Here is a 23,650-nt window from a genome sequence, read left to right as displayed (position 1 = left end):
GTTCAGGCGCAACCTATGCTCCAGAAGAAATCCCAATGATCCAAAAATCTGAATCACCTGTTTCCAACACCAAATCCTCAGTCACGCATTCATCTGTCCTATTCCTGTTCCTATCCTTACTCTCACATGATACTGTCAGTAATCTAGAGATCATTAACCTGGAGTTTCTGCTTTTTAACGTTTTGTCCAACTTCCTATATTCACTTTGCAGGACCTCATCCTGTTTGCATCACTGTCTTCATTAACTTAGCTGATATTTCACTGCAGAGTTATCCACACATTTCTTGATTTCCTTAACACCCAGATATTGATTGATCAATGCTTTGAATGAATGCAACAACACTGTTTCCACAGCGGCCCAAAGTAGAGAATATCAAGCATTCATCATGCTCTAATTTAGGAAATCTCTTATCTCAATTCCAACCTTTATTCTCAGAATAAATACCCGGTCTCATAGGTTTAATACTTATTTCTCATTCTTGAGGTTCTCAGCATGGTTGATCCGCATTTAATTCTTATTTGCCCCAATGATTTGTGTTGGAATAGTGTGATCAAAATGGAATCCAGTACAGATGTCATTGCAGTTCTAGAGCTAAACCAGTTTTACAGCATTTTCCTTCATTCTTCACAGGTCTTCGGTTATTCATAATTTTGATAAACATTGTAACGCCATAATCTATAGATCCATTTTTTTAATACCCTTGTACAAAAGGTTCAACAGTTAAAACAAAAGCCAATGTAGGATATCAATCCCAGCAGTTATAAGTATATTTTAACAAGCTAAAATGTTTGTGTTTTTCTGCTTCAAGATGAACTGTACTGATGTTTTTTGTACTATTTAATGCTGTTTGTAGACTACACGCAGTGAATTTGACTCCAGTGAGTATGAGGTTCGTAGACGTTATCAGGATTTCTTTTGGCTAAAAACCCAACTTGAAGCAGCTCATTCTACGTTTATTCTTCCTGTAAGTGAATTGTTTTTGAAAAATCTTATGTAATATTTTAAATGTCTATATTTAAGCAATTTAAAGGACATTTCATAAGAATTTCATTTTTAATGCTAAAAAATCATATATTTTATGTATTATTGTGACTTATTTTCAGTTTATACTAGTTGAAGGTCTGTGTGTGTGCATAGGAGAACAAGCAGGTATTGTTTAAATGTAGCTTCCTAAATCAGGTCCTTGGTCATATCCACATTTTCTGTGGGAGTGCTTGTTATGGTTATGAACTGGAGCCAAATCTGTGGTGTCAAACCTGAGTGATCCAGCCATTTAAAATGCAGACCATGTACTGTGTAAAGATTCTTTGGCATATGACCATGAAAGTTCAGTAAGGACCTCTATTTTATTATTTTAAACGTGAACTGTATCATCTAATTTGTGTGACTAATTTGGCTTCCTACCTTTTAACTACCTCACATAATCAATAACTTGACCCCAGTTCTGCTTGCCAATCTTAAGCAAAGCTCACATTTGGTTTCAAAATAAATGCTGACATTAATGCACATCTGACATGTGCCACTACTTTCCATTGCTGCTTTATTTTATACTGTTTCCCCTGGTGCCAAGGAAATGGTTATAGGGAGAAAAGCATGAAGTACAAGCATGATGTTAGGTGTTATGGAGAGAGTAAGCAAATATAGCATGATTCCAAATGATTAATGGATAAATAAACTTAAGATGAAAGAGTGAAATGCATAAAACTACTGTCACCAGACAAGTAACTGGGGGGGGGGGGTGTAAGATAGGAATAGGAAAACTACAAAGCATCGGAACACTTTGTTTTCCCAGAGTATTTCTTTCCAAGTGGCTCTCAGACTTAAACTGTTGTGCCTGGATTTCCTGAAGCTGGTCATTTGAGGGACCTGATGTGTTGAAGTGCCTGATGTTTGTTGCATATCATCAGTATTGGCCCATCAAATAGACTAACTTTGCAGAGAATTCCCAAGAAAACAGATTAATTGATTTTCGAAGGTCAAGCATCGTTTTTGGAAATTCTCTTCAACGTTTAGCCCGATCCAGATCCTATCTGTTACCTGTCATGGCATGTTTCATTGTTAACATACTCTTGATGGTTAGTTTTTATTTTTCAGCAGCACAGCAGGACTGAGGCCATTAGTGCTGTATGTGTCTGCAGTGAAAATCAAGCAATTTTGTGGATTATTATGTCAGTGTCCTATCAAGAAAAATGACTACTGAGCTTTTGTGATCTCTAATAATTGAAACTTTGGAGAATATAATTTATTGACTGGATATGTAAATTTTGGAGCATGGTCCATAAAAGTAACTAACCTCTGAGTGAATCCATCTTCTACATTATATCAGAGGTGTGTATTTTTTTGAGCATTTTCTTTGTTCTTATTTTCATGACATTGAAATCTTTTGTGATACTTGAAAACAAGCAGGAATTCTGAAGTGGAAAGAAATCATTTGTTTCCAGCTTAATATCCCAGTTGTCATCAATGGAAATGCCCAGCAGGTTTGTTGTTGGAAAGAGTACATAGCATGTCAATTTATTGTGTGAAGCATGAACTTTATTTCTGCTCTAGTTGCTTCACTGTTTGAGTCGTGTGTAATTCACATTCCTTGCTGTGGTGGTATCCATCACAAATAATAGTTCCTAACAAATGAAAAGTATAATTCTACAATATTTATGCCTTTCAATCAAGCATAACCCTCCTTGGTTATTCTTGGATTTTTCTCATTTCATGGTCATGATTGCTATCATAAAATAATTCTATTGGCAGGGAAAGCAGGTAGATTTTAAGGAACTTTTCCAGTTTTAACCACTTTCAGGATGTGAAATTTGCTGGGTATAGTTTGAATCATAGTGTCATAGATGAAAGTGGCCATCATTCATTTGTGATTTGACTGATTCTCAGAATTCTTATTGAAATTTGATTTTAAATCACTGAAAATAAAAAGTTATTAAATCCATTGTCCAATTACTAACTCTAAATTTTTTCTGCAGTAAATATTTTAGCCCAATACTTTTATAACTAAGATAGCAGTCATTCCCATAAATTATAATCATTTACAGAGTGTGCTTTTTAGCTCTAAGGTTTGTTGTCTCGGTATTTTAAGTAGTTTAATTAGTGTGAAATTAAGTGTTAAAATAGAGCTCATGATGTACTCATTTATTGTGGATGGTTACTGTGTGATGCTAATGTAACCATTTTTAATTTTCTCTTTCTATTTAGCCATTGCCAGAGAAATTTTCAATGAGAGAGATGGTGGAACGATTTAATGAAAGTTTCATAGAAATGCGCCGGAAGGCACTGCATAAATTTTTAAACAGAATTGCGGACCATCCAACATTGTCTTTTAATGAGGACTTCAAAACATTTCTCACTGTTCAGGCATGAGTAAAAACTATTCACATTTACCCATTATAGTAGCAAAACTGGGAAATGTTCTGTGTGCTTTAACAGAATTATTCATCGAGATAGATTTTAATAAGGAGAGTTATAAATTGCTTGATGTACAATTAAGGGCATCTGCATAGTTAGTTTTTGGCAGACAACAATATTTGTATTGTTATTTGTCAAATGCAATTATTTCCAAAAAATGTTTGTCTGTTGCAAGATCTGTTTGAGTTTCATAATTTCTCTTAAGTGCCAGCTCCCCCCCTCTCACCCTCAGATTTTCATGTTTGTTTTGTTGTAAGTGATACCAACAACACAACTTAGAAAGTCAAGATTTTGGTCCTTGCACTATTCATTCCTTTCTCTATCAAGCAGTCTTTTGAAAATAGTGAAAACATTACAATTAAAACTTGGAAATCATCTGATTATGAATGTTCCAATAGTTTAGAAAATCATGACAGTTCTGATTAATTATACATTGGGTTTTTTTAAGAAGCGATTCCCATCAGTCCCAGGAATTGGTTCTGCCTTACTATCACTCTGAAAGTTTATTACATCAGCTCCTCACTGAGGAGCTTGTGACTTGACCTTTGTATATTTTTTTCAAACTATTATTTTCCAAGTAATGTCGAGGTAAACTGGGCATACATCATTCTCTTTACAACATTTAATTCCACATTACTATTGCCATGGCAATATTTAAAACTACTGCAAGGTCTAGTAGCTTGACTTTTCTATTGCTTTACCTGCTGTCCCTGTATGTATGCAGCATCTAATTATTTCCTTTCTATATAGTCAATTGTAATTATTATTTTAATTTTTATGCAGGACCTGGCTCCTCACAAGAAACTTGGCTCGGCATTCCTCAGTAAAATGGAAGAAACAATGCGGGCTGTTGCCAACTCAGTTAAGAGTGTTAAGAATAGACCTGATGAATTCAATGCAATGAATGAACATGTGGACATATTCCGTCAAAAAATTGGAACATTGGAGAGAATCAGCCAAAGAACTGTAAAAGAATTTAAAGGTTAGTGATCGCAACATTTTGCTCTTTTACTGGAGCTTAAATTCGGGTACTCTTTTAACGCAAGTTTCCTTGCTAACTTCTTTCTTAACAGTAGTAAGTGACTACTTGCATGGACCATGATGGCAAAAGATTTTTACATGCGTGTTACAATTTAACATGAGAAGTCCAAATGGTCTTTCAGCATTTCCTAAGTTGGATGCTTGCATAAGCCCGTCACTTTTGCCCATTGGTGCTGTTCATAAAATTTGTGGAAGTTATTAAAATAGTTAACATCATCCAGTCCCGAATACATGATTGAATTCACATTTGTTGCTCCCAGAAAATTATTCGGTATTATCTTCAACCCCCAGCATCACCTGTTTCCACTGACTTCATACTTTCCCCTGGCAACCATCTGAAGGTGAAGCCAACCATCTGTTGTCTATTTGACTGAGGTGAGCTCTAGACCATACATCCATTGCATTCATGCCAACACTGGCTGCCTGTTTTCACTTAACATTGCTTGCATCACCCGCGTTTCACTTCAAACATTGCTGAAATATGCATCCATGCCTTTGATTCCTTTAGACCAATCTATCCCATGGCACTACCGGCTGCCCTCCCATCTGGGCACCTCGTGCCTCTTTGCCTTCCTGACGTGCGTTTAGCTCCTCATTAAACAGGAATGGAGGGAAAGCAACTCACTGATAGCAAAAGGAATCTCTTGCAAATATGGCGCATCTAAAACTTGGACATCGAGAACAAAATTATGAATGTTAACTTGTTCCAAAAAAATTGTTTCTGAAAAAGATTCCAGAAATGAGATACAAAGCCATGATGTAATGTAAAAATAAAAATGAGAATTCAAAATTCAAACACTGCTGGAATTTTAAACCTGTGACTAAACCTGTATCTCTGTCCAAAGAGCATGTTGTGAGATTTGGTTTGATGCCTTCTCATACCCTGATAACAACTAAAAAGGATCTATGTACACAGATCAGATAATCGTCATACAGCAGATAAATGCGGACTTGTGAGTCATCAAACACCTATTTAACCTACATGCCGCCGTTGGGCTACGAACACGCAACTTGTGTGCATACAAATTAGTGTTTGGGAGACCGGAGGATGGAGTTGCCGGCTGCTCTGGGCTGTAGACATCTTCTGCCATGTGTGAACTCTGTTTGAGATTATGTTTTGCAGATAAATCAGTGGTTAAGTTAAACAGCCTGATTTCAGTACACGTTGCCCTTGGTTGGCCTGTGTTTTAATTTAAATATATCTCCGACTTGAGATCTGTATGGGTTATGAACTGTCCTCGGGAACGAACATTATCATAACCCAGGGAAGATCTATAATAATATAATTCTCTCTCTACCTACTGCTTCTTCCCCCCCACACCCCACGCACACACACATTCCCATTAAATCCCCTTAAATTCCTCCATTCGTGTATTTGAGAGGCACTTTACAGTGGCCAATTAAGCTACCAACCTGCACACCTTTGGGATGTGAGGAAGAAAGGAGTGTTCATAGAGGAAATAGGCACACACACACACTAAGTACATGCAAACTCTACACAACATTGGTGGACAGGATTGAGGCCAAGCCACTGGAGCTGTGAGGCAGCAGTCCTGTTCGCTGTGCCAGTTCACTCTCTCCAGTGGAAGACATTTGGATAAGGAAACTTGTGTGATTGATTGCTGGAAAGTGCGTTTTCATTAAAGATGACCGACAACAGTTTTATTATTATTCTCCTTACGAAAAAAAGCCACTTGCATTACATTTTATCCCCTCTCATTTCTGAATGTGATGTTTATCTGAAGTCAGTACATTTGTCTTGCACTGCTGCAGTCTAACAACATCCACAAATGTGTTTATTGGACTCTTGAATATTTTACAATTTGATTTAATTTTGAAGGTCAGATTTCTTTTAAAATTCAAAATCGTGGGTTTGAAATTGGTTTATAATTGTGTGCACTGAGCCAGTCTATGCTTGAGATGCATTTTTTTCAATTTAAGAACAAACCAATATGTCAAATCCTAGACATTTCACACAAAACCATTGATTTAATGTGAGTATGTCAAAAATCTTGTCCCCAATATATTAAAAATCGTAAGTCCCGCATCTTGGTAATTGTATTTTACAAATCTGAGTTGGCCTGTATATTCAAATATTGTACAACTATCCATCTCATTCTATTACATCTTCCACTATCTGCAAAGTGCATCTTTTCAAAATCAATCATTTTATTTTAAACCATTTTCACCAACTTAAAATTATACCATCATGAATTTGGAGATAAAAAGTGATCTTAATGCAGTGTTCATTGTCTTATGGAATGGTCTGAGTTTTTAAGCCTTACTCAGAAAAGAGGGCAAAATAAATTCCTATTCAACTTCTAAACTTGCACGTGTAAAATAATTTATTTTATAGCAGCATCAGAGTGAATTATTAGTTAACTGCCTTTTCCTGATGCTTATCTGTTTCATGTAGTTTTAGTTATGCATATTTATTTCAATGTGATAATCATGTCTGATGAAATGTAAGACTGAACTGAAGATTGTTTTCTAATTTTCTTTGGATATAAAGAATATTCACTTGCGATGAAGGATTATAGTCCAGTTTATACTCTGTGGTCTAAATCTGAAAAGGAGCTGGCTGATCCTCTGACAGGAGTAGCTAGTTCCATTGACAGCTGTTACAAGGCCACTGAAGGACTGACTACTGGTCTCTCAGAGGATTTGCCTCCTACCTTGCATGAATACGTTTTATGTGCTGAAACACTGAAGGTGAGTTTTTTTAATGATCTAAGAAATTTACTGGGAAATCTGTGGCTGAGATGAAGTTCAGTTTTGTTTTGTTTTTGGTCAGTTGGGGTATGCTTAACAATATATAACATATGGCAAATTGAAGTGCTTCCAAAATGGATAGTTTGCTTACAACCTTGTTCCAATGTAACCAGCCCCTTTATTTTCTTCTCTCTTCCCTGTGCCCCACCTGGTTGTGCACCCATTTCTCCCACTGTCCTGCCCTTTCTCTCCCATTCACTCCCAGGTATATCCCTTCCTGACCTTTGTCCACCCATCTGCCCAACAAACCTCCCTTGCTTATATCCACCTATAATTTGTCCCGCCCGTACCTCTCTTCCAGCTTTCTCCCCCTACTACAATCAGTCTGAAGAAGGGTCCGACTTAGTAAACTTCCCTATCCATGTCCTCCAGAGATGCCACCTGACCTGCTAAGTTACTCCAGCACTTTGTGTCTTATTTTGTAAACCAGCATCTGCAGCTCCCTGTGAATAGATATAGTATCAAACACAAAAACTGCACATACAACCTCAGGCACAGACGAGCGGACAGTATCGCCACAAATAGAACACGCTTTTTTATGAGTTTCTTCCCTGCAACAGTGAGACTCTTGGCCAAAACACAACAAAATGAACTGATGTCCTGATATAGTGTTTGTGCAAGTTACAATGCTCTATGTGTCTTCTGTGTGTCTTTTAAAAATTTTTTAAATTTCTTAATTTTTAATTTTAATTTTTAACTTAACTTGACTCTCTGAATAGCCGCACAAGAGTTCCTATGTGTGTAAGCACAAATGGCAATTAAAGTTTTTGACCTTGACCTTGTAAGTCTTTGATTTATGAGATGGATGCGTATGCAAATGTGATTAGAAAATTTGGGTCAAATGATTTGTGGGACTTTGTATAATGCATTTCTGTTTATTGACTGCACCCAAATAGCATACTATTTGTTTTGGTTAAAATGTAGCTTTGGATCTGTAATGGACATACCAAAGTGCAAATTCATAAAATCCAATGTTTGTAAATTGAAAAATATCTGGGTGTTTGTCTTTTTTGAGAAGAGAAAGGAATATTCAGATTAATTTGTCTAAGCAGCTAAAATTAAATTATTGGTAACATTTCGACAGTAATGAACTGTGTTTGAGAAGTTAATATAAATTAGGTATGTTGCAAAGCGTACCTGAAGCGTCTTTGAAAATCTGCCGTTGCGGGTGTGCGCGATTTTGGCGCCGTTTAGAGGGGGCAGGTTTAAAACGCGATTTTCTCTAGGCTGTTCAAATCGAAGATGTTCAGCCTAGTTAATTATTAACGAAAAATCGCTGGAAGACCCCGTCGCAAAAGCTATTATTAGTTTTAAAGGCCTCGTATAATAGTTATAGTAGTTTAAAAATCAACCTCTAAACCCGCGAACACCAGCAACCGCAGGGCCTCATAAAGCAGACAGCAGAAGTTAGGTTGTATATTTTTACATTAAAAAGGGCTTCTAAAGATCCCTTTATACAAAATTTAATATTGCGAGTAGCTCAATTTGGGCCCATTATATCGCGCAGTATTTTTCTGGGCATTTGGGGCACAAATCTACCGCAATGTGAACGTTCTAAACCAGCGCGTTCCACAGGATCCCACTAGAAAGCTGATTTAAATGGGCATTTATTTACAGCAATTGAACACTGAATTCCTTCCATTTGGTCTATAAATTAATGTAAATGAGATTTAAAAATCATGTTTTATTGTGAATTATTTGTGAATATTATTTGGACATTTAGGCTATTTAAAAATGTTAATAATTTATTAAGAAATGGATAGATGTTTAGATCTAGTAATTGAAGTCTGAAATTAGCTACAATTAGGTAACTAACTAATTATATGCTTTAATTTCAGGTCATCCAAGTAAGATTATTTTATATTTGTTTCAGAATGCTTCAATCTATGATAACTGAAAATTTCATTCAGTTCTCTTAATTTTTAAGAAAGCTATGGGCTTTTGACTGTTCACGATCACAACTTTTTTGTTATGTCCATAGAAAATCAATAGGGAACAAGATGCTCATTTCCGAGTATGAAAATGGCCATAACTTTTTAAATACTTGAGATATGAAAGTGAATTAGGTGTCAAATTAAACTTATTTTTATGCTTTATCTGATGGGATAAATTACAGACTTGATTTTTAAAATCTCAAAATTTTGTAACATTGCTATATAAATCTGTAAATCAAATGCATATTTTGTGATGTGGCTTTGATATTATGATTGAATAGAAAGAATTAGTTATTTTTTGTGAAGGTCATTAGTTTATCTAAGTGACAACCTTTGTCAGTGATGGTTGTTGAAATCCACAATATTTCTAAAGTATTTTCCAATCTATTTACCATTGTATTACATATAATATATTTGTATTGCAACCCACCTTTTAAAAGATATTTTGCTTTAGGCAACATGTGATTAATTTATCTAATTTGTAATCACAAGGCATTTATGTGTCCAGTATTTTACAAATTTGGCTTTATTTTAATAAAGTTACAGTAAATGGAACAGTTGATTCAAAGATAGCATATATAACTTTATGCCCTTTTGCACAGGCCAAAAAAGCTCCAACTAGGCTAGTTCTTCCCCATCTACTTCAAGAAAACCTCTATTTCACTCCCCACACAAAGAAAAATAAGCAGACCTGTTGTAATGAAATGCTTTGAAAGATTGGTTATGGCCCACATTTTCACCCAGAGAGTTGTGAATTTGTGGAATTCCCTGCCATAGAGGGCAGTGGAGGTAAGATCACTGGATGGATTTAAGAGAGATAGAGCTCTAGGGGCGAATGAAATCAAGGGATATGGGGAGAAGGCAGGCACGGTTTATTGATTGGGGACGATCAGCCATGATCACAATGAATGGCGGTGCTGGCTCGAAGGGCCAAATGGCCTCCTGCACCTATGTTCTATGTTTCTATGACCAGCAATCCACCATACACCAGTTCTCTCCTACACGCCAGGGACAATTTACAGAAGCCAATTAACCTACAAACCTTTCAGATGTGGGAGAAACCGGAATATCCAGAGAAAACCCATGTCATCATAGGGAGAATGTACAAATACTGTACAGACAGCACCCGTACTCAGGACCAAATCTGGGTCTGTGGTGCTGTAAGGCAGCAACTCCACCGCTGCGCCACCGTGCCACCCCATTGAATTATTTTTTCTGTAATATTTATTATGATGTCACATCAATACAGATGAACACATGATTCTGATTTCTGCCCTTAGTTGGATAACGCACATCTCCAGTCATTGTGTTTTAAGGCTGGTTTTCAACCATTTCAGTCTGAAGGTTTCGACCCAAAACATCACCTATTCTTTCTCTCCAGAGGTGCTGCCTGTCCTGAGTTATTCCAGCTTTTAGTGTCTATCTTCAGTTTAAACCACCATCTGCTGTTCCTTCCTACACTCTTTGTTAAGCGAAACAGGTCCTATTCTCATAATATTATTCACCTCAACTAAGTCTTCTTCACCTCCGTTTCAGCGGAGAATACAATCCGTTATCAAAACTTTCTTCAAAGGGAAAACAAAATTACAGCCCTGCCAACATGTTCATAAATCGCCCCTGGATCATCTCCAGAGCAATTGCACCCTTTCTACAGTGTGTCATAGTTTTACAGCATGGAAACAGGCCCTTCTTCTCAACTTGACCATGTAGATCAAGATGCCCCATCAAAACCAGTCCCATGTATCTGCATTTGGCCCATATCCCTTTAAACCTTTTGTGTGCCAGTGTGTGTTAGGTTGTGTGTGAGAGTGTGTCAGTGAAGCGGCGAGATCACATGGAGAGAGTGGAGACTTGGCGATGTCCGGGGTGCATTTCCCTAACTCTCTCACCCCGGGAAGGTGGGCCGGCCCAGGTGCTCTGTGTCCAGCTGGGCTCAGGGGGAGGTGAGGGACGGTGATCTGGGGGGAGGTGAGGGACAGTGGCCCAGGGGTCGGGGTTCGGGCATCGGAGCAGAGCCTCAGCCTGAGATTCATCCCCGCGGCTCCGGAGGTGGCACTGATGCTCCCACTCATCCGGTCCGCTCCTGTCTCCGGGCCGGGGTTGAAACTCCATGGGGTGTGAACAGAGCGGCCGGCGGACACAGAGCTGCCAGAGGTGAGGGTGGGAGGTGTGTGCGGTGCCATGGGACCATCGCCGTGTCTCACCTATCACACCATCTGCATGGGAATGTGAATGCGGATGAGGCAGCATCGATGGAGCGGTTGACAAAAATGCTGGAGAAATGCTTGTGTGAAGAAAGGTCAAACTCAGACATAGATATTTACATTAAAAAATGAACCTGTAGAAAATGGTGAACACTGCCCAGTCCATCACAGGCTTGCCACTTCCATGCAGTCCATATTCACAGTTCATTGCATTGCATCAGAAAGGCTGGAAATGTTGCCGAGAATGCTTATCACCCTGACCATTCCCTCTCCTGTCTTCTGCTCTACGGGAGAAGATATAAAAACCTGATAGCATGGATGTCCAGGTTTAAGAACAGCTTTTGGATTTCTGAACCAATCACCTCTTGCATGCTCCATTACTGCAGATGCTGCAACTTGCTGTAACCGTTAACTCTACCTCATGTGGTTATTCCAGTATTGTACAATTAATATTTTGCATTTGTAGTTGTATTTATCCTTACTATATGAATCACGTGCACTGTAAGCTGCATGCGAAGAAGGAATTTCATTGCATCCTATTGTATATGACAATAAACTGATTTGATAAGAACATCGCAACGCGCATCAGATGAGCTTTGTTGATTTCAAAAGTAATGAAGATACTGTGGGATGCTCAACAAAATTATGTTACTGCTTAGAAACTTGATGTCTATCAGATAGTTAACCTTTCGTAGACTGTATATTTCATATTATGCACCTAGTTATGTTTGTGGTATTTATAAGACTAAATTTTTTTTTCATGTTTTTTCTTAGTCAGTACTGAAGAGAAGGGATGTAATTCAGGCAGATTATGATTCTCGAGTTGATTCCTTGGCTAATAAGAAAGTGGAGCGAGAAATGGTAAATGTCAGATTCTCTGTCCTGGTGTATTTTAGATTGGGAAATTATTTGATTTGATTTAATTTATTGTTATTGTCTTCAATGAAGAGACAACAAAATTATTTTTCTCTTAGTCATACAAAAAAATAAATTAAAAAAACACAAAACAGAACACAGTAGTCCACAACACAAACATCCCCACAGCAGCACCAAAGTTCCCCACTGTGAGGGAAGGAACCAAAGTCTAGTCAACGTCCTCGCCGATGTTTCCCAATGTTCACCCGTGGTTGGGGCCTCCCGAGCAACCCGTATTCGCCGCTACGGGCGGCCCGATGTTCAGGCCCTCTCGCCGGGAACCTCTCATCGGCCACCTTCCACCGGAGTCCGCGGCTCTTGATGTCCACAGGCCGCGCTGGGCGGAGATTCGCGCTGGCGAACCCCGTCAAAGGGTCCCAGGACTCCGCAATGTTAAAGTCAGCGCTGCCCGCATTGGGAGCTCCGCACCCACAGCTCCGCGACGATTTCCCCCTTACCCTACCCGCTTCCCCCCACATAAAATAATGAAAAATAACTAAAAAAACACTCTAAACATAAAAAAATAAAAAAAGACAGCCAGACCGTGGGCGGAGGCAGCTAGCAACAGCGCCACCGGATTGTCTTGAATTATTCACATTAATGCGATGCGGGTTCAGGTGGACCTACTGAATATAAATGGTAAATTTGCTTTTACATTTGCTGAGATTATTCTGCATGTACCAAATGCATAATAATCTTGATCCATGACATTAATTTGCATGTGAGTAAATTATTGTATTCTGTCCCATGCTCGGGATCGTTTGATTAAAATTCATTTAAATCCACTTTAATCAGCTCGAGCACTCGGAACAAAGCTTTACATTTGGTACCATCCTGGGTAAGAGCACAGAGGAAGTGAAACAACAGAAGCAGCAGAAAATTGATCAAGAGATTGAAGAGGTACAACAAAATGTATTGCACTTAACTTGCATGCCTTCACTCTGAAACACCAGCATTTTATGGTAGGGAATTGCCCTTGGTTTGAGTCTACCGTATTTTATTTGTTGGGTGCAGAGAGCAAACTGCTGGCAGAAGTCAGAAAGTATGGCAGCATTTGTGGAGGTGGAAGGATAATCAATGTTTTGCACCAGAACTGAGAATGTAGAAGAGATGAGATGAGGTAAGACGGGGCTGGTAGGCAATAGTTGGCAGCTGGTGAGGATGATGGCCATATGGATCCACCAGGTAGGGTGAAGTTGGGAGATAGCATTTGCTGGATGACATGTAGAAACAGGAAAACTTAAGAAGGAGAAAAGGGGATAAATGGAACCAGGTGGCAGAAAGGAGAGTGGTGGTTGAGGAGGGGGAAATTGGGGGGTTAAATATCATCTGTGTGTACTAGATATCAGAATATTAAATGCAACTTGGTGTACTTTGAATATCCAAAACTTTAATTTTCCAAAAATGTATTCTTCCACAACTAAGACACAGCCCGTACCAATTTTTAAAAATTGCTTTCAAATGGTCAGCACTTCCAATATCAGATGACTCGTGGCTATGCTCAGAATAGATTATTAAATGTATGGGGCTGATTTTTTTTTAATGCTTAAATCAGGACACAGCTACATTGTTGATCAAGGTGTAGTGTTAAAAGTGACAAGGAAAAGGCAGGCTCCAGGTTTCATCATGTGTCTATTTTCAGTTCCTTGATCACGGTCTGTGTTGCATTTATGTCCATTAGGAAGGAGAACAATATCAGCTAGAGTTCATTCATTTGATTCTACCCATTCTACCCGCTAATTTATGGAAAATATATACGCATAAACTTCATATTGATGTGGATTGAAACTTGATTCTGAGTTTGACACTAGAAGGGTCGAAGTCAAATGACATTGTTTAGACTGATAGATGATGAATAACACTTTGGAGAGCATAGGGCAGGTGTGGGACATGCAGCCCCTCTGCTATTCAAGAAGATAACTGCACCACTTCCTTGCAACTATTGAGTATCCTGACTTTCCCTGAAACTGAATCTATTTCTGTCTTGAACATAACCAGTAACTGTGTCTTTTCAACCCTCTTGAGTAGTGAATTCTAACAATTCACCACCCTTTTGGGGAAAAAAAAAATCTCCTTGTCCTGGTCAGGTCAGGGGGAGTTCCCTCCGCCACTGTACCATGTAATCCCGTGCTACCTGCTCCATGGTCGGATATTCAGCGACTAAACTGTCTTCCCCCACCTAGTTTGCCAGGTGAGGAGGGGGCTGTGGACCCCTAGCAGGACCAAAAACAAGAACTGTCAACGGGCGGATGAGCTTCCAGCGAACCAACGCCATCCACTCTTCAGTAGAACTTGCGATCACTGTCGTACATAGCATTGTAAGGAATGATGATAAAGCACACACACCAAAATCCTATACTTCCAGCAGGAACTGGAGGGCAGAGATGTGTGGTGCGTCCAGCACCACTACGTCACTAATGTTTTCAACGATGATGAATGAATGAAATGAATTGTTTTGATTAGCTGTTGTTTTGAAACTTGACTCATTATTCTAGACACCACAGGCTGAGAGAAGCATCAATTCCAAGAAAATAAAATTGTGACAGGGCAGATAACATTTTTCCAATATACTAGATAGAGGTTGTAGATTTAAGGTGAAGGGAGAAAATTGAAAGGAAATTTGTGAGGCAACTTTTCTAAGTATATGTGAAGTATTTAGACAGGCACACAAACAGGGAGAGAATGTAGGGATATCGATCGCACGCAGGCAGGTGGGATTTGATGAAATTGTTATCATGGTAAGAACAGGCATTGTGGATCGAAGAGCCTGTTTGTGTGCTGTAAAGTAAAATATGTTTAAGGATTATTTTCCTGCCTTCATATACCCAATTAACTCCAATTTGTATTGTAAATTGGATTAACTTTTATCAAATTCTCTATTGCCCTATTAACTAAATTTTACTGCCTTTAATTTTGCAAATAGCAATGGTTTTGTCTGACAGTTCTGCAAAAGCTACCACAGGCGATCAATAGATGGCACTCTAACCAAAATATCAATGATTGGAATTAAGTGTTAGAAACATATAGAGAAATTTATTAAAACGTGCATGCCTTTTCCATATTTCCAGATAACTCTTTTTTTTCACTTTTAGTTAAGGCTTGGTTTCCTGACAAACATACAAGTTGCAGAGCCAAATCTCACTGTCGGACATTGCGTTTAAGTGGGGGGGGGGAGAGGCAAACATAAATATTGTATGTTCAGCAACCCCATAGGATGGAGTGATTGAACTAACTAATGCAAATGAGAGCTTGTTAATGTCCCACCACTTTCTGTTTATATTTTACGACTGCATATTATTTACTTGAATATATTATTTGTTTAGCATATTAGAAAGTATTCAATCATTACTTCCATTTGGCTGATTAAACTAACAAATATTAAGACTTTTTAAATCTTTTGTTCATTTCCAACGGATGAAAGATAAACAAATTTAACCTGCGGTCCACACATTGGAAACTGGCTTAAAAAATCATTTCTTGAAATGTAAGAAACTAGTATTTGTAAAGTGAAAAAATGACTTCATAGTGCCCCAAACTTATTTACTTTTGAACTACAATCACTGTGATGAGTGAAAACATTTACAATGAGTAAAATTGAAGTTAAGTGCTGCATTTGACTCGATGAAAATCACCTGCATGGCTTTTTAAAATATCTTTACAGCAGTTCCATTTTCACACTGTTGGTTAGATGCGTCATACTGATTATCAGTTAGTGTGTGTTGTGCAGAATTTGTTCATTGATATTTCAAAATTGCATTAAGTTCTTCATAATTTCATAGAAACCCAACAACCATGGGCTGCTAAGATGCCTTGACTGAGCTATTAAATAGAGCAGTAGCAGGAATGAGTCATAATTTTGGTAGGTCATGTCGTGCAGTAAATTAATTCCCATCCAGCACTGAGAGAGTAAAATGGTACTAGTTTGCATCAGAAACTGAATTTTCTCTGATTGTCGGCGTTAGAATGGAACACTTCTCTGTGTGACACAAAAACACACCTGTTGGTTGAAAATAGCCAGAAGAAAGATAGGAAAGTCATTTTACCTTCCATAATGGGTACTTCTAGAAATTAAGTTTACATTTGCAATTTTAATTAGAATTTCTAAAATTATTTTCAAAAATGATCAGCCACTTAAGGGGTTAATTTCCGTTCACAAGACTTTGCTCCATTCCTGCTTAGGTGAAATAACTATTTAATACAGGTAGTTCTACAATAACGCCATTGTTGTGACCCTATTAAACCTCTCATTTGATAAAGACAACTGTGTCAATGGGGGAAAGGGGATTGGGAGTTTTAGATTCACGATAACAAAGTTTTTTTTTTTCCCTCCGGATTTTCTAAAGTAAGTATTTTCAAGAACAATAAATTGGTTTAGTTTAGCAATACAGTGCGGAAACGGGCCCTTCGGCTGACCGAGTCCACCACGATCAACGATCTCCCATACACTAGTTCTATGGTATCCCGGTTTCGCACCCTTGGGGTAATTTTACAGAAGCCAATTAATCTACAATTCTACACATCTTTGGAATGTTGGATGGAGGAAACCCGAGCGCCCAGAGAAAATCCACACGGTCCAGGGAGAGCCTGCAAACTCCATACAGACAATGCCCCGTAGTTGGGATTGAACCTGGCATTGTAAAGGAAATTTTGTGGCAATACCAAAGGCTGCATTGCTTAATAGAGCATCTTTGGATAAATGTCAGTAGAAGTAATTGCTTGTCACCTTCAATGAACACTGTTAAAGCAAGCAGTTGTGTTCTTAAGAGACAATGATGTCTGATTACTACAGGGAGGTTACGTGGAGACATTGTTCCCCTGTACTGTTTAAATCCAAGACACAGTTTTCTGCTTGTCAAATTCAAAGTTACTTTTAAGTGATTCTCTTGTTACCGATCAAAATTGTATCATAACCATTTCGGCCTGCGTAATGCAAACAGTGTTCCTTAATTCATCACTCGTGTTATGCCCACTTTGTGTTATGGAAACATGCCTTAGAGCAGAAGTACATCACAGTACCGACTTACTTAGCAATGAAATGAAATGAGTATTTTTTTCTGAAAATGTTTGAGCCTATGCATTTTATGATATTATTCAATTGGTGCTTTGTGATTTGATTCCTCCAATGACAAAATTGTACCGAGAGCAGTACTGTAATGTTCCACTACTCTGCTGAGTAAGAGGGAGTGCTCACAACTTGTGTTTGCAATGTGCCTGGGAAAAGTTGCTTTGTCAGAATTTCAAGAGGACTGCATTCCCCTCGCCTCTTTCTAGGTTTGGCTCGACAAATAGAAGCAGGACATAGAGAAAATATAATGAGTTTAATGAAAAATAAATTATATTTGACAAATTTATTTCAGGCCTTTGAGGATAAAGCTTGCAGGGTGAATAAAGGGAACCCAGCTGATGTGCTGCTTATCGCTCTAGCAACCCACATTTCAACATGGTAGAACTTCATCCCATGCTGTCAGAGACACACACAATGCAAACAGATGGTGTAGAATGTAGCAATTGATTCAAGTTAGTCAAGGCTTTTACTAAGAACGTGACAATAGAATTCAAATGAAACCTTGGAAGATGACTGATTTTTGCTGGGTTGGGGTGAGGGTTGGGATTAAATGAATATGGTTTAAAACTGATACTTGTGATCTTTTAAAAGCTCTAATAAAGCACCCCAAAAAAATGTTTTACTGGATGACTACAAATTTTACGCATTTAAGTAGAAAAGTGTATTGTAAAAATAATAAAATATTATTTGCCTTTAAACTTTGTTATGCAATGACTTCAAGAAGTCTTCTGAATTCTGCAAAGCAGTACTAATGAAGGTTTAAATATCAAAATACTATACACCTGTGGTAATAAGGCTGAACCATCAATTAGTATTAGACTTTGTTTCAATCACTTCATTGGAACTATTCTGTTATTGGTAATATTGAGTAATAGTTGCTATTAAGCTACTGGAAACTAAATGGATATCTTATCTAGATCAGGACATTTTTATAGCGATGTCTATTAAGTTTCTTTCAGCTGTAATTTGCAATATTTTTACATCCTTCACAATTGGTCAAAGGTTACAAGGTGAGGCAGGAAAATGGGGTTGAGGGGAAAAAATAGATCAGCCATGATCAAGTGGCGGAGAAGACTTAACAGGCCAAATGGCCTAACTCTGATCCTATGCCTTATGGTCTTGGTAGTGGAAGGACTTTATTCGCCCTGCACTAAATGACATTGTTGTTTTCTTAGCTTGGTGCTGTATAGAAACAGATATTTCCGAAGCACAACTGCATTTTAATACAAATAACTTTATTTTAGCTTCAGGCAGATATTGCCCAATTTGAGGATAAAGTGGAATATGCCAATACCAACTTGAAAGCGGATTGGAAAAGGTGGTATATGAACATGCGGAGTGATCTGAAATCAGCTTTTTGCAATACGGCTGAAAATAATATTCATTATTATGAAGAGGTAAGAAACTTCTAAAAATTATCTACTAGAAGGATTAAAAATGTTTACTAATGCACATAAGTGCACCTGATTTAGTCATTTGAAATGTCATCTGGGATAGCAAACCTTACTTAGTATCTGTTTAGTCTTTTTAAATGAAAGATATTTGCAAATGCTGGATTGAATATTTAAATTACTACTTGTATCGTGCAATGGCCATTTATTCATTTGTAGCTGGCATTTCTGCCTTTTGATCTAATAAAGGCATGATTTCATTTAATGTACAAAGTGGAAGGCAATCATCCCGAGTGCTGCATTAATGAACATGATGTTCATTAGTACCATCCTAGTTGATGGTACTCGTGTATGGTTTGTTTTAACTGAATGCCAGCTGAGGGGTGCTCTTTTGGAAAGGTGAGGGGGAACTTCTTTAGTCAGAGGGTAGTTAATCTGTGGAAGTCATTGCCACAGAGGGCTATGGAGGCCAAGTCAGTGGATATTTTTAAGGCAGAGATAGACAGATTTTTGATTAGAACAGGTGTCAAGAATTACGGGGAGAAGGCAGGAAAATGGGATTAGGAAGCAGATACAATACAATACAATATTTGTTGTCATTTGAGCCTCAGTGAGGCTCAAACGAAATTCCGTTTCCACAGCCATACAAACAAAGACAATTTCCTATAGACATACACACAATTTAATTCACACAAACATCCATCACAGTGAACCCACTGTGATGGAAGGCAAAGTCTTTTCTCTCCCCTGTTCTCCATTTCTCTCCCGATGTCCAAGCCCCAGGCGGGCGATGATAAGTCCCACGGCCATTTTAGGCCGTGCCGGGCGATTTACGGCCCCGCTCCCGGTCTAAGAGTCACAATGTTGGAGCCCCCGGCGGGCGCTGTAATGTCCCACGGCCATGAAGCCGCGCCGGGCGATGTACGGCCCCGCTCCGGGTCGTTCCAACCCCGCGACACGGGCTGGAGAAGTCGCGTTGCGGGAGCTCCGGGAAGCGGTCTCTCCACCCGGACCCGCGAGCTCTCGATGTCCCAGTCCATCGGACCTGCGGCTGCGTTGCTGGAGCCTCCGAGCCCCAGGAGTCGAGTCGCAACAGCGAGTCACCACTGCTCCCCATGCTCCAAGGCCGGCCAGCCCCACGATGGTGAGTAGTCCGCAGCTCCGCAGTCTCCCGAGCCCCCGGGTCGTTCAGGTTGGAGGCCGCTCCACGGTGCTAGGCCCCAACGACAACGGAGACCCGACAGGGAAAAGGTCGGGTCTCCCGGACAGGGAAGAGATTATAAACAGTTTCCCCCCAGCCCCCCACATATACACATTTAAAACCAGTATTAAAAAACACCAACACTACATTTAACTAGACAAAATTTTTTTAAAAAGACAGACAGGCTGTAGGAGCTGCTGCAACGGGTGAGTCGCGCCGCCAAAATACAATTTTGAATGGCAGAGTAGACTCGATGGGCCGAATGGCCTAATTCTACCCCTATAATTTGTCACCTTGGCAGGCAACACACAGGTTTTTCACTATCTTGGTAAGATAATGATACGTGACAATAATACTAACCTAAAATAATAAACAAAACACAAAGTGCTGGAGTAACTCAGCAGGTCAGGCAGCATTTCTGGAGAATTGGATAGGCAACCCTATCAATGCTCTCCAGAGATGCTGCCTGACTCATTGAATTACTTCAGCACTTTGCCTTTTTTTTGCAAACCAGCATCTACAGTTCCTTTAGTTTTAGAGATGCTGTGTAGAAACAGGCCCTTCGGCCTGCCAAGTCCATGCCGACCAGCATTTGCCTGTACACTAGTTCTACCTTGCACACCAAGGACACTTTACAAAAGCCAATTAACCTACAAACCTGCAATTTTTGAGAATGTGGGAGGAAAGCAGAGCACCAGGGAAAACCCACATGGTCACAGGGAGGACGTACAAACTCCATAGACAGGATCCGTAGTTAGGATCAGTCGATTTCTGGCGCTGTAAGGCAGCAACTCTCACCACTGTGCCACCCAGTCCCTAGTGCCTACATAATAAACTAATGCGTTGTTAGAGTAGGTGATTAAGTCGTGTACAATAAAAGCATTAGGACAAACGCATATTGGCAAGGCTTAAAAAGATGGAGACCAAACGGGATTGGTGTAAATAGGCTAAATGGTCAGTATGAATGTCGAGGGCTGAAGGGCTGTTTCTATCCTGGACAGCTCTGACTCTGAAATAGTGATTTTGCAATATTGGTGGAGTACGTTTTTTTTAATAGAGCACTATTCTCAAATTTAGAATAGTTTTTTTGATAACTTGTAATCTCAGGCAAACTTTAACATAGCAAGAGTGTGTACATTATCAACATTTGATCACCTTTCTTTGCAGTGATATAACTGCCGTTCACTGGTGGCAAACCTGCTTGAAGAAAGTTAGCTACAATAGCCCATCTCTTCAGAGGTTCAAGCACTGAACTTGAGCACCATACCATCTGTAGATTAGATTATTTAGTTTGATTATGTGAGATGAATTATTAATGTGCATAAAGCTAGTTTTCTATAGAAGTTTTTTTTCACAAATTTTGAAGTCATTTACTTTTTAATTTGTTTAAGTTAATAACCTGATCATTCTCAATAGATTCCGGTCCGAAAAGCAGATGTAACATTTCAGGTATAGCCACCTGTATAGCTGGAGTAACTCCACGCGACAGACAACGTCTCTGGAAAGAAGGAACTGGTGGCGTTTGGGTCGCGACTCGGTCTGTGGAAGGGTCTTGACCTGAAACGTCACCCATTCCTTCTCTCCAGAGATGCTGCCTGTCCCACTGAATTTCCCCAGCATTTTGTGTCTATCTTTGGTGACGTTCTGGGTTGGGAACCTTTTCAGACTGTTTTCTTTTTTCAAAGATTCAATTTAATTGTCACATGTACCAATTAAGGTACAGTGAAATTTGAGTAGTGAAATTTGTAAAGCAACATCTCCATATCCTTGTGCCTCTATATTAAGAAATGTTTTTTTAAAATTATCTTTTAGTGCTTAGCTACATGGGAATCTTTTCTGGCCGTTCAACAGACTGAGATCAAGATGGATGAGAAAAGTAAAAACAGTGGATAGAAACCAAGCAAGAATTTGTACAAGCTGCTTTCATGCACTTTCTCAGACCTGAAGTGCTGTTTGTATTCACAGATCAATATTGGGGTCTGTTTAGATCCTTTTAAGATTTTGATGTAAGAATATATTTACTCAGTTCATAATTTTTAATTATGTTGATGACTCGAACATTCTGCAGCTCAAAGATTTAGGCAAATCAATGAAATTATCAAACTTAAACCTCAGGTCATGCTCAGTTAATGCCATTGCAGAATTAGCGCTCCATGTACCTGAATGATTTTGTGATCAATTACCATAAAATGGAACACGTCTTCTGAAATGAACTTTGCTGCCTTAATCATGTCTTAGTAGAATTACAATCACATAATACATGTTTCATCCACCCTTTCCCTGGTTAGGAAATTCTATGAATGATTTTGGGTGCCAGTAGTTGTTTTATCAAATCAGTGCTTTAATAGGCCAATATATTCTACCACTGGGATTGAAAGGTTGGTGCTGGCTTGAGGTTTATTTATTACTGTTCTATTAGTGGGCCATGTATGGGATGAATTTGACCTGCTTTCACAAAGCATGGACAAAGTGTGGCAGATATTTTAAACGCATCTCTTCTGTCCCTCACCATCACCTGCCTCTTATTTTTATTTTGTAATAACGTCACAGACCAATTTCACTCCCAATTAAAAAAATTAAAAAAAATATTTGTCCTATAGTCCGTATAGGACTATACATTGTCTATACATAATGACTATACATAATGACTATACAGAATGACTATACATAAATTAGGCTTGTTACAGCCTAATTTTATTCATGCTGAACACTGCTAGTCATTAAAATAGAGGAGGAGAATTCTTAATCCCTTGCTGACTTCTTATATTGATACTGACAAATCTGACTTGAAATATGGTGACGAATCCAGGTTAAAATGGTCTTTCCCACTTGCTGGCTGGCATCCCATGTTATTCTGCTCCCTTATAGCACCAGCGTGGAATGTTGCATGTATAAATCAGATGGAATCATTTTTGTTTATCTTGAGATTTAACTGCCTTTCCATCAAAGTTTAGCCGTGCTATTTTATTAGATTTGTTTGTAGAATCTCATGCTCATTCTTTTAAGATTGCTGCAATTATGTACCATATAGTTTAAAACAAACTATAATGTTCTACTTTCATCTTGTATATTCAATCAAACATATACTTTGAAATTGCACATTTTATGCAAAAATATTTTTTGTGGAAGTTAGATATGAGCTTTTAAAATAAATTGTATTTTCCTACTATTTGTGGCGGAATGTGCCTTTTAAGGGTTATATTCATTCTTCAAGGATAACTACATTAATATTCCATAATTAAGCCATTGATAAGAAAGGTATTTTGGCCTTTACAAACAATGGAGTAATGTTCTTCAATGACAATTTGGACTTAATGTGCATCCATGTACAATATTTCATTGATGTGAAACTATTTTGGTCTGTAATCTCTAGTATTTTAGTATAGGCTGGGACAAACGTACCAAACTGAAATATAGCGGCTCAAACATGCACCAAAAAGATTCTGGCATTTTAAATTGCAAATTGTTTTTATGGTTGACAATTACATGATTTTTAATATTATCTCCAAAGCAACTCTATATGGTTTAAACAATTTTTTTAATGCTTTCCAAAATATTATATGTAAAACTGAATCTGATTTGATATTTTGTTTACCAATAAATGCAAGGTTTTAAGTATAAATATGAAATTGATGGTGTATATAATTTATAATTTCCTGTGAAATTTGTGAATGGTTAATCTGGGTTCAAACATTCACAAGGGAAGTAAAGTTCA

The 23,650-nt window shown here is 38.5% G+C and overlaps 1 protein-coding gene across 4 annotated transcripts in view; it reads left to right on the top strand.

Moving 5' to 3' along the window:
* The window catches only part of snx7 (sorting nexin 7), a 48,310-nt gene extending 25,790 nt beyond the window's left edge, over positions 1–22,520 (top strand). For all 4 annotated transcript variants that reach the window (XM_033028885.1, XM_033028884.1, XM_033028886.1 and 1 more), the window contains 8 exons: positions 855–965; positions 3,203–3,361; positions 4,196–4,394; positions 6,966–7,165; positions 12,138–12,224; positions 13,074–13,178; positions 18,588–18,740; positions 21,748–22,520. In XM_033028885.1, the coding sequence (XP_032884776.1) occupies positions 855–965; positions 3,203–3,361; positions 4,196–4,394; positions 6,966–7,165; positions 12,138–12,224; positions 13,074–13,178; positions 18,588–18,740; positions 21,748–21,828 (1,095 nt within the window). In that variant the 3' untranslated portion in view covers positions 21,829–22,520. The remainder of the gene's footprint in view (positions 1–854; positions 966–3,202; positions 3,362–4,195; positions 4,395–6,965; positions 7,166–12,137; positions 12,225–13,073; positions 13,179–18,587; positions 18,741–21,747) is intronic.
* The last annotated feature ends 1,130 nt before the right edge of the window (positions 22,521–23,650 follow it).

Source organism: Amblyraja radiata, chromosome 10 (genome assembly GCF_010909765.2).
Source record: "Amblyraja radiata isolate CabotCenter1 chromosome 10, sAmbRad1.1.pri, whole genome shotgun sequence".
NCBI classification, from domain to species: Eukaryota; Metazoa; Chordata; class Chondrichthyes; order Rajiformes; family Rajidae; genus Amblyraja; species Amblyraja radiata.
Note: the sequence above shows the minus strand (reverse complement) of the source record. Positions and strands in the feature narration are given on the sequence as shown.